This window comes from Trachinotus anak, unplaced genomic scaffold, assembly GCF_046630095.1.
Source record: "Trachinotus anak isolate AG129_WGS33_773 ecotype Australia unplaced genomic scaffold, CSIRO_AGI_Tana_v1 ptg000016l, whole genome shotgun sequence".
In the NCBI taxonomy this organism is placed as follows: Eukaryota; Metazoa; Chordata; class Actinopteri; order Carangiformes; family Carangidae; genus Trachinotus; species Trachinotus anak.
Genome location: NW_027273867.1, coordinates 22416648 through 22428548, shown reverse-complemented (window position 1 = coordinate 22428548; position 11901 = coordinate 22416648). Strand labels below are relative to the sequence as shown.

The following is an 11901-nucleotide window of genomic DNA, read 5'->3' as shown; positions in this document are numbered from 1 at the left end:
GGCCTCCTCTCATTCACATGAGTGGGACTCCGAGCTCCAACGGGGCAGCGATGACAACACACGGCACTCCTTCTCTTCTTCCGGTCCTTGCCTCTGAGATAAGGAAACCCCTTTAGAAAGAAAAAAAAAAAAAGCTAGCCGCCCGTTCAGCCAATCAGCGTCGAGCCCACAACCACAGCAGCCAATCACATAGGCGGGAGCGGCGTCCCCCCCACAACTCCGTCCCCGCCTGCAGGAGGCTCTCGGCCGCCTCTCAGTCCGTCCGCGGTCGGTCAGTAGGCCAGCTCCCCCGCTTCACCTGCTCCACCTCCACCGACACCCACCAGCCAGCATGAGGGAGATTGTGCACATCCAGGCCGGCCAGTGCGGGAACCAGATCGGCGCAAAGGTAAGAAGATGTCGGGCGGAACTTCTGTTTGTTGTTAATTAGCACTTTATTCTAGGCTCTACAGGTTGTGGTTAATGTCTCATTGTGAAAACTTTTTTAGAGGCTATTCTTTTGTTATGTGAAAATAATTATATTTAATGACAAAGATAAATTCGTCTGTTAATTTCTGTATCATAGTAAAAAAATAAATAAATAAATAAATAAAATGTATGTTTAAAGATATAACGGTACCAGAAACCGCAGCTTCTTTTAATCTGTTGACCTTTCACGTATGAGTAGATAACAAGACACTAAAAGGTCAATTTTATTTTTGAGAAATTCACCACAATATTGGTTAAAGTTGAGCAAGAGATCACAGAGAGAGATCATAATGGGTTTAAAGTTAGTTTTTCTCTCCCTATTATCACCACATTCATGTGTTTCCACTGCCAGCTTCTTTTATCCTAAGGAAAAGTATATGTTTTATACACTTTACAACGTTACTGCACAGATTCAGCTGTTAAAGTGTGAAAAACCATTAAACTCACAGTCAAATTAGAAACTGAGTAGAAAATCTGACTTAATCCTGTTGTAACAGTGGATGGGAAAAGGCTGTAAGTACTATCAGACTGATACAAAGTGCCAGACGGAAACAATAAATCACTCCTGAAATATCTTAATGGTGTGATGGGTCATGAAAGCACCACAAGATACACTTTTATCTCAATAGGCATTTAGTATAAGCAAGTTTTTATTTTTATTATACCCTAAAGTGAGCAATACAATAGATTGAATAAGATACAGGTGTAGTGGGGGTATTTGTGGGATATGAAATGACATGAACTCATTTATTTTAAATTCTCATAATACCCCTACACATGAATACAGCAAAAATTCACATTACGTTTGGAACTGTTGACAAAACTGAAGTCATTGATCCATGATTAATGAAGCTGGCCAGACTTGAGCAGGCGCTCAGGGCCAGCTGCTGTCTTGGCCGCCTGGTGAGCTGGACTCTTTGTCACTGTTTAAAGAGCAAAGGAAAAAAAGAAACGAGAAGATGGTGGAAAGAAAGGAGAAATTTGCTGAGGCAGAGGAGGGGAGCGCAGCAGGAGAGGGTGAAGGGGGGGGGGTAACAAGTGGCTCAGTGTCTGCTCTGAAAGCACAGATGAGGTCATTTAAATGGCTCCCTTTTCCAGTCAGTGTATCACATGCACACGCCCCGGGGCCCCCAAACCACCAGCAACCCTGAAAACCCCGAAAACCCTGTGTACACATGATTTGTGAAGCGAATATCTGCAAAATAAGCGTTTCTGTTCATCAGCATTTTTTGCTGGATCGCTTTAAATGTGCTGAGCCAGTCAAAGAGAGCTCCAATAATTAACAGATTCATTGTTTGGCCAATGAAAAGAAAATGAATCTGCAGCTGTTATGATCATCGATTCATCGTTTCAGTCAGTTTTTTTGCAGGATTGCCAAAAATTTTCCTGGCTCAGCTTCTCAAATGTGAATATTTAATGTTTTTTTTGTCCTATATAATAATTAATTAAATATCTTTGAGATATGGGCTAATCGGGTAAAACGAGCAGTTTAAAGCAGTTACTTAAAGCTTCAATAAATCCTCATATGTTGTGGTTTAAAAATTATTAACCATTTTTATATTTTCTGGGTTTGAATGCCTTTTTGTCAAATTATACCAATGCATCTTTTATTCTTTTGCCTGAAAATGTCAGTAAAATATAGATAAAGATGAACATTATTCACACATCAGAAACCAGACTTAGATATTGATTACTTTGCAGCTGAGCAATAAGCAGGAGGTCTCTGTAATGTCAAGAATCTGAAAGGATATGTAGCTTCGTTGTTGAGGTTAGAGTATGTTCATATGCTTGGCCCACTACACTCATCCAGCTGAACTGCTCTTGGAGGGAGGGGGAGGGGGACGGGGGGGCAACAACAGGCGTGGCAGCAACATATGGGGTGACTCAGACTCCACTACTCAATGATCAGTGAAGACAAGTGTATTTACAGAGGACTTAGTGAGGCTGAGGTCATCCTCAATTCACGATGGATTAACTCTGCCTGAATTCACTTCCCCAGTCTGGTTCCACCAGAACCTGCTCCGTCTGTTCTGGTGACGAGGAACCTCTGATCTCACAGATATGATCCAGTGAAACGTGAGACAGACCGACAGAGGTTTCAGCTTTAATTAACTGATTATTTGTAGATTTGGCTTCAGAAATGTACGTTTCCATTATTGTTTCCCCCAGTTTAGATCATCAGCCAGATCGTTTACATGTAATTTGTTCATTGAGTAGATGCTGTTATTGCTCAGTTTTGGTTATAATTTTTGTTCCTTGTCTAGCAAATGTTGTGTTTTTTTGTTTTTTTTTTTAATCCCAAAACAGCTTGACTAAAATCAGAAACTTGTTTCCATGGTGACCACAGGAGGGTGAATTCAGGGACAGCCAAAGATGGTGAGGTGACAGTGGTGAAGATTAAAAAATGAGATTTTCTCGCCCACCAGTCTCTCTCTTAGCCTCTCCCACACACACACACACACACACACACACAGCGAGACGTGCCAACTTCCCTCTGCTGATCTGTCCCTCTTTCTCTGAAACACACACACACTCGTGCAGTCTCTGGCCCAGATTAGGGCCAGTTGACTGAGCTGGTGTGACAGCCTGCGCTCCTGTCTTAACTGAGTTTGGCGTTAATGTCTCAGCCTGTAGAAACGAGGCCGACTGAATCCTCTGAGAACGCTCTGCTCTCGCTGGCCCTCAGACCTCAGCGGGAACAGGCAGGGTTCAGGGAGTCTGCACGTCTTAAACACTCTGAAAAAGCAGTGAGTTCATTCCCTGAGAACAGAATTAAACTCTTCAATTTGATTTAAAAACATCTTTAATGTATTTCTTCTGTTGGGAAACAGCTGCTTAAAGCTCATTGACTCATAATGGACAGGTTATTTTAGCAAAAACCTAAATGACCATAATATTTTTTTATTTTTTTAATTGTTTCATCTGTTATTTTATTGGACAACAGGCCCCTGGGCTTAGACAGCAACACAGCCGTAGGGTTTTCAGTTGTTTAAGAATGTTTTGTGTCTCCTTGTGGTCGTGTCGGGTCTCTTAGGTCATTTTGTGTCTCTTTGTGGTCGTTTTGTGTTTCTGTGTTCAGTTTGTGTCTCTTTGTAGTCGTTTTGTGTCCATTTGTTGTTCCTCTTTATAGTTGTTTTAAGTCTCTTTGTGATATTTTGTGTCTCTTTGTGGTTGTTTTAACTGTCTTTGTGGTAATTTTGTGCATCTTTGGGATACATGAGCCTTTGAAGTCTTTTATATTTTCAAATTAATAATAAGTCACTTCATACATGGCCCCTGGGGGCCCCGGGGCTTGTGCTTCATTAAATACAGCTGGAAAGTACTGACAAAAATCTGAGATAAATTCATATAATTCACTAAATTCATGCAGGCCTTCTTGTTTGTTTCCATCATCAAGTGATTCATTTAATGATGAACACTGTGGAAAGTTTTAGTGCCTATAAATTATTACCACAGTGTGTTTGTGTGTGTGTGGTTCTCTGACCAGCTGGAAAACTTCAGGTGGGGATAATTAAACAGCTTCTCTCCCGTAAAGCTCCACAAAGACAGATTTTTATCTGAGAACAGCTGAAATTACAAAGTGTCCTTGAAGATAAGAACATCCTGTGACTTTTGATGAAGGAACCAGATCAGACAAATGATTCTCTGATGTTTGAGTTTTTAGCCACATGTTGGTTTCACCAGAGACGGAATATTTTGGGGTTTTGTGACACGTCAGCTGGAGTTCGGAAGATTGAGAGCATTTCCCAACATTTTTTAACCAAATGATTTAAACCAAGGAAGAAGTGATCATGAGTCGTAGCAGTGGTGCACTGTTCTTTGCTTCCTGTGACACATTTGTCAGCACTGCTTCCTTTGTCGTCTTGTTCTGGTCTCAAACCTTTGAATTTCTCCAGGTTGTGCTTCGTCCTGGTGGTTTTTTTTCCCCCAAAGAGCAGAAACAAGTATGAGACTTTCGTATGATCAGTGTCATTTTATTACACGCGTGTGGCTCATTTGTAAATTTAGCAAAGGATTTCTATCAAATGCGAAGGCTTGTTCCTTTGCTGTGTTTTTAGCTTCTTGGTTCTCCGTCCAGCTGTGCTGTGGACCGAAGCAACAGTCTCCTCTAATTTCAAACAGCCTCTGGCTCAGAAAGAACAAATCCTGAGCTGCTCCGTGCTTGTACACTTCAGTACACGTGCACCACATGATACAATGTGCGTGTAGCCATGAAATGCAGCTTGTAATCAGCGTGATGATCGGAGAACGCTCATGTGGAGATTGCAGTTCATCGCACGGTGAGCGTTTATTGCGCAAAACCTTCTTTCACCACAGTGGGAGAAAGAAAACAGGAGGTGTCACAGAACATGGTGTTTTCTGATGATCTTGTGACTGCAGAAGGTAATCAGATCCCAGTGTGTCTTCGAGAGGCACAGAGGACAGAAGAGCGATTGTAAACCACACTCTATTTTTTCCCCACAGGAAATAAGCTCAGAGTTAAGGCCTTAACAAGCACAGAAATACACCTCTTTTCAAAGGCATGTCTCCAGAGTTGTGACTCAGAAACGTCACTGAACATTTCATCCTAATGAAATCTGCAGAGAGATGTTGGAGGTGTGAAGCCCTGTGACAGGTTGTTTTTTTTTTTAGCTGTCAAGACTGGAACATTATTGCGAACACATCAGATTTAATCAGGTTTAGCTTAACTCAATGTAGGTGACACAAAGTGAAGAGACAATAATAGTCGAGTGTCAAACAAACTGACATTTATCTGTGTGTGTGACTATGTGTGACTTGAATTCAGCACATTTACAGTCAGCTGTTAATAACAGTTACCACCTTCATTAATGTGCACAGCTCCTTTAATTATGATGTATTGGTCTGTGTGTGTGTGTGTGTGTGTGTGTGTGTGTGTGTGTGTGTGTGTGTGTGTGTGTGTGTGTGTGTGTGTGTGTGTGTGTGTGTGTGTGTGTGTGTGTGTGTGTGTGTGTAGTTCTGGGAGGTGATCAGTGACGAGCACGGCATCGACCCAACAGGAACCTACCATGGAGACAGCGACTTGCAGCTGGACAGGATCAGTGTGTATTACAACGAAGCCACTGGTGAGTACAGCCACACATGTACTGAGGTCAGTGTTTGATAAGATGAAGCATTTAGTAAAGTACAACTGTTTTTAAAAGAAGAATCTGCTGGTGTTATGTTATTTTAGATCCTGTGCTGTAGATCCTCACCTGTTCACATGCTGAGATTCATTATCAGAGCCATGCTGCCTTCAAGAACCAGATCTATCATCACTTTTAACTCAGTATGCTGCAAAATGTAGCTTTTCATTTGTGTATTTTGTATTGGCGTATTGTGTTTTTGTTTTACCTGCCCAGGGACAACAGATGTAAATTAGCATTAGCATGTATTTTGTGCTGATGTTCATGCAAACGCATTGTCCCCATCAAACAAACAAATGAGTAAATAAAAGAAAGAGCCACTGATACTTAAAGATTTTCAGAAAAACGTCATTTGTTGAATTTTACTGCTCCACATACAGAAGAATGCAGCGTGTTAATTCTGTCGCTGTTTACATGTGACAAATGGCCTCATATCATCTATTATAACCTGACATGTTAAAGCATGAGAAGCCTAAATACTACAGATCAACTCAGCAGGATCAGTTGGTTTGTCTCAGTAAAAGTTCACAGAAGTGTCACAAATGATTCACCCTCACAAAATCTGTGTTGCTGCTACATGTGGTTTTATAATACTTGACTCCATCTAGTGGAGTATGGATGGATATACAATATGGATTGATGAACATGATCTGGACCATACTGAATACTGTACATTATAGTGTCACAGGGCAGGTAGAGCCTAAAAATTTCACCATCAGTCTTAAAATAAAACCCAATGTCTGAACTCGTCTGTTCATTTCAGCTTTCTTTCCAGTTTCTGTTCATAGCTCACATGAATTAATCTATATTACTAGGGTTAGGATCAGGGTATGTAAATAAATCCACATACTTAATAAATGATTGTCAGTGATTTCATAATAAATATTCTTATGAAACCCAGTAGTTACAATGTACGTGGGGGGCATGAAATGGACAATGCAGCCAACACTGTAGCGTCATGTGCCTGAAATGTTTAAAATCATCTCTGTATGTAAATAAAATTCAGTGTCTAAACTTTCTTTCCAGTTTCCTTTTCCAGCTGTGATGCCTCATTTCTTCTGGTTTTACAGTTACATGCAGTGTTAATCTGACTGTGTGTGTGTGTGTGTGTGTGTGTGTAGGTGGGAAGTATGTGCCCAGAGCCATCCTAGTAGACCTGGAGCCAGGCACCATGGACTCAGTCCGCTCTGGACCCTTTGGTCAAATCTTCAGACCTGACAACTTTGTCTTTGGTAAGAGCACACCCTTCTGGAGAGGAGTCTTTAATGTGGTGCCACAGGAGGTCAAAGGTCAGGTTGGGACGCCAAATGGCACTTGTGGAGCTCGTAAAGTTGAACATCTTTCAAGGACGCTTGAAATTCTGCTGAATGACCCTGGTGAAGGTCACAAGCTGAAACGTGTTGGTCCAAGTGTTTTTACCTCTTCAGACTTGGAAGCCTGCTCCCACAGGAGTTTGGGCTCCTCCTGAAGGATGAACTGTCGGCGCCTCTTTTGGTCTGTTTCGTGGTTTTAGTCACATCCTATGCATTTGACAAATACAGCTCAACTGACTGCTCACTCCTGCCATAAATTCCCAGGACAAAGCCAGATTGTCCCTCAGCTCACTTACTGTCACTTAGTTGTAGGATGCTTTAAAACAGTGGAGCATTCGGCTTGTTTCACTTTCAAATTAATTATAAAAATAAAGAAATAACATTTTTACCACTATTGATGTGACAGTAATAAATCAGGGATTTCTCTGATGCCAACATATTTATTGAGGAGTTGTGGTGTCACATCCTAGTGATGGTACATGTATTTGTCAGGACCTACAGTTTTATCACATTTGCTGCCCACTTTTCCAAAAATGTAGAATAACGGATTCATCACATTGGTTTGGGAGGCAGAAAAGAAATAAGGCATGTTTTATGTTTCTCAGGTCAAAGCGGAGCAGGAAACAACTGGGCGAAAGGTCACTACACAGAGGGGGCAGAGCTGGTGGACTCAGTCCTGGACGTGGTGAGGAAAGAGGCTGAGAGCTGTGAGTGTCTGCAGGGCTTCCAGCTAACACACTCCCTGGGAGGAGGCACCGGCTCCGGCATGGGCACCCTGCTCATCAGCAAGATCAGGGAGGAGTACCCCGACCGCATCATGAACACCTTCAGTGTGGTGCCCTCTCCTAAGGTAAAAAAACACTGTCCAGTAAAAACAGACACTGGACTACATCCTTTTTTCTGTTTCTCTGCATATTTTCACATTATTGATGTTTTCTTTCAGGTAATTTGTCATCAAAATAAAATATGAATACTTAATTGCTGCTTTAATTGATATTTATTTGTTTCAAAGAGTTAATATTTGTTTGCAGTGGAATGAATTACTGCATTATATTATCTTGTCAGTTGGTATCAATATTGAATTGGATGTTTCAGTAATAACATGAAGTAATGCATTAGTGTTGTTGATCTGTGATGCTGACCAGAGGTCATTCCAACAGATAGACCAGTAATGAAGAGGCAGTAAATCTCATTACCTGCTGCATATCCACATAAAGACAAACATTGTTTATGTTTGCAACAATCAAATATGTAGTTCTTGACCGGTGTCTGTCAGAAATTAAAAGAAGAAGAAACAGAACAGACAGACTGGCTCTGTCTATGGGGTTTATGGGGTTTTCAGAAATGTCAGATATCTCAGACAGAGCCAGCTTCTGTGATTGAAACCCACTGAGTGAGTTTGTACTTCTGCTTACGTAGAGGACGTCAGTGGAGTAGGACACACAGTGCTGAAAGACTGTGGCTACATGTGGTCCAGACCACCTCTGAATGTGGTCTGAGTGATCCGATCCCGATGCGTTCAGACCTGTACTCAGACCTGTCCTCTTCAGATCAGCTGAGACGCATGTTGATTTCAGGAGTGAACAGGGCTCACAGTAAGGCGCTGAGGGACGGGTTACCTGTGTGTAATAGGATCTATATCAGTGCTGACGTCCGTCTCTGTCTCAGGTTTCAGACACGGTGGTGGAGCCGTACAACGCCACGCTGTCAGTCCACCAGCTGGTAGAAAACACAGATGAGACCTACTGCATTGACAACGAAGCCCTCTATGACATTTGCTTCCGCACTCTCAAACTCACCACGCCCACCTACGGCGACCTCAACCACCTGGTTTCAGCCACCATGAGCGGTGTGACCACCTGCCTGCGCTTCCCCGGCCAGCTGAACGCCGATCTGCGGAAGCTGGCTGTCAACATGGTGCCCTTCCCTCGTCTCCACTTCTTCATGCCCGGCTTTGCCCCCCTGACCAGCCGAGGGAGCCAGCAGTACCGCGCCCTGACGGTGCCCGAGCTCACCCAGCAGGTGTTTGATGCCAAAAACATGATGGCGGCTTGCGACCCTCGCCACGGACGCTACCTGACGGTGGCCGCCGTGTTCCGAGGCCGCATGTCCATGAAGGAGGTGGATGAGCAGATGCTGAACGTCCAAAACAAGAACAGCAGCTACTTCGTGGAGTGGATCCCCAACAACGTGAAGACGGCCGTCTGCGACATCCCGCCGCGCGGCCTCAAGATGGCCGTCACCTTCATTGGCAACAGCACGGCCATCCAGGAGCTGTTCAAACGCATCTCTGAGCAGTTCACCGCCATGTTCCGCCGCAAGGCCTTCCTCCACTGGTACACCGGCGAGGGCATGGACGAGATGGAGTTCACTGAGGCAGAGAGCAACATGAACGACCTGGTGTCCGAGTACCAGCAGTACCAGGACGCCACGGCCGAGGAGGAGGGAGAGTTCGAGGAAGAGGTGGAAGAGGATGCCTAAAAAGAAAAAAAGAAAAATGATGTAACATGAGCTGAAGAGAGAAGAAAAAGAAGAAGAAGCTCATAACCAAAAAGAAAAAAAATATCAAAAAAAGAGAAAAAAAAAAAGTTTGAAATGAAGAAATGTAGCAGAACAGGTGAAGGCTGAAGAGAAGCAGAGCGGCTCGGTTGGTGAATGGAGGAACAGAAATGACGACAAGGAGGAAGGATGAACGTGAAAGAGCAGCAGGGCGAGAAACGGGATGAAAACGATGTGACCAAATGAACGTGCCATGGTTTACAGTTTATTGTGACGCCATGTTGGCTGGTTTCAGCGGGACCAGCCTCCCAAAATCCCTTTACACCAAGACTTTGTCTTGTAGCAGATGCACAAGAAGCACTTCTCACACTTCACTGTCATCACGAAGGACTGTCTCTAAACAAAGTAATCATGGCGGCTTTTAGCAAATGTTGTGTTAAATTGTTGAATTTCTGATTTAAATCTCACTTCCATTCACACTCCAAACAGACAAGCTTATTGTAACGGCATCACCTCGTCACCAAACTGTGTTTTATTTTAATTGGTCTGATGAAGAGTTTCGACTTCACAGTTTAAGCACTTAAACTAGAGTGAAGTCATAGAGCGATTGTTTTGGAGAAACCAGGCCTTTAATGTGAAAGTGAAACAGGAAATCATGCCATCATCAGTGTTAAAGCTTTTATCAGTGTTAATTCCTTTGCCATTTTTTTTTATCAGTGTTCAAGATCCACTCTCAGAGAAAAATGTGATAAATGTCAGTGTTGTTTTTCCTCACTCGGGTCTGTGCTCTCACACACCATTGAAAATAAATAAGTGTTAAAGACCCAAGAGGTTTTTCCCAAGCCGACATATATTACAGACCATTAAAACGATCCATCAAAATAAGAGTCAAACTGACTTTACTCAGATACATTCCCGTGGTGAGGGTTTTCCTCAGACGCCAGCCAACGTCATGAGGAGGCTCACACTGCAGATGCCCACAGCCCAGGTCAGGTCGGGTCATGGAGAAAACATGAGCTTCAGCCTGATCTGTTCTACACCTCTCACTATTTTTGCTGCCTGAAAATCTGAGGCCAACAAAGGCCTGAGCTCAGCTTGTTTAGAAGCATCTCTGCTTTTGTTGGATTAGAGCCATTAGAGACATTTACATTTTTCCTGTGACCTACATCTACATTTTAAATACAGTTCATGGACCCAGTGGTTATGGGACTCCACATAATCCAGACCATAAATGTATTTGGATTCATGTCGTCAAAAATATAAGCACCTGCATCTTTTTCCATTCAAAAATACAAGTAATTTGTTGACTTTGAGAAGAACAAACTGAGAGGAATGAGCAGTGAGATGATGAAAATTATTTAGAGATGTTTAAAATTAAACTTTTGTCTCATCACAGTGAGAATTTCCTGCATTTACCTGCATTTAAATCTCACTCTTAGTGCCCAAAACTGTTCAGTTCAACAGCTCAGCTGCTGCTGCTTCTGTCATTTTAACACTTTTATTATGAAGGCTCGATGAAACACATTTAAAAAAAATCACAATTTGCAGTTTTATATTTCATCTTTCAAAATGTTTGTCCTCTGAGGAAGTGCACAGTTTAACATCCTGGTGGATGTTTCCGCTCTGAGCCACATTATGCTTTCGAATCACACAGAGGTCGTTTGTGTCGGGTATGTGAACTTCAACATGTTGTCTTTACTGTATGTCTGTGTCTGTGCTTTACTGTGTGTTAGTTCCTTTTTTAATTCCTGTGCAACAGTTTCATTTGGGATGCCACCGACTGAAACTTTTGGGAGAAATAAAAAGGCATTTAAGAAAAAAAACGTGTTTTGTCAGTTATTATTGATGATCAGTTTGTGGGGTTTGTACTTCTTATGATGACAACAGATGAAGTGATGGTTTCAGTGTGAAACATCCCAAAAAATATATAAGATCTTTTCCGTCAAAAGAAAGTGGTTCAGTGATGACTGAATAGTTCACCGTGAGGCTACAACGAAGGATTAGTTTTATTATTGATCAGTCTGTTGATTATTTCTGCAACTAATCTATAGTTTAGTCTCTAAAATATGATGGAATAATGGAAAATGTCCAACATAGGTTCTAATTTAATGTGCTTGTTTGTCTGCCCAACAACCTAAAAACCCAAATATATTAAGTTAACAATGATACAAGATGGAAAAACAGCAAAGAAATGAAATGATCAGGCCCTCAGACAGCCTCACTCTGCTGTCAGGTTTGGTGGTGGACAGGGCTCATGTATAGAAAGTCCTGGGTTTATTCCATATTTTTCAGGTCTACATAATTTGATTAATCTCACATTTGTCACATAATTGGACATTTTAAAGTTCATTAACTATGACAGGTTCTCCATGCTTCATCTGCTAAAGTTTCTCTACAGACATGTTTTCAACCATGTAAAAATACAGTTCAACATTTTTCACACATAAAAAGTGAAAAAACAAAAACAAACTGTAAAC

The 11901-nt window shown here is 42.1% G+C and overlaps 1 protein-coding gene across 1 annotated transcript; it reads left to right on the top strand.

Annotated features, from left to right (window-relative positions):
• The first annotated feature begins 228 nt into the window (after nucleotides 1–228).
• On the top strand, nucleotides 229–9423 carry LOC139633579 (tubulin beta chain-like). Its single transcript, XM_071499327.1, has 5 exons — nucleotides 229–388; nucleotides 5444–5552; nucleotides 6734–6844; nucleotides 7531–7775; nucleotides 8594–9423. Exons 1-5 carry the CDS (start codon nucleotides 332–334, stop codon nucleotides 9404–9406), a joined length of 1335 nt encoding a protein of 444 aa, XP_071355428.1. The 5' UTR covers nucleotides 229–331; the 3' UTR covers nucleotides 9407–9423.
• Nucleotides 9424–11901: the final 2478 nt, after the last annotated feature.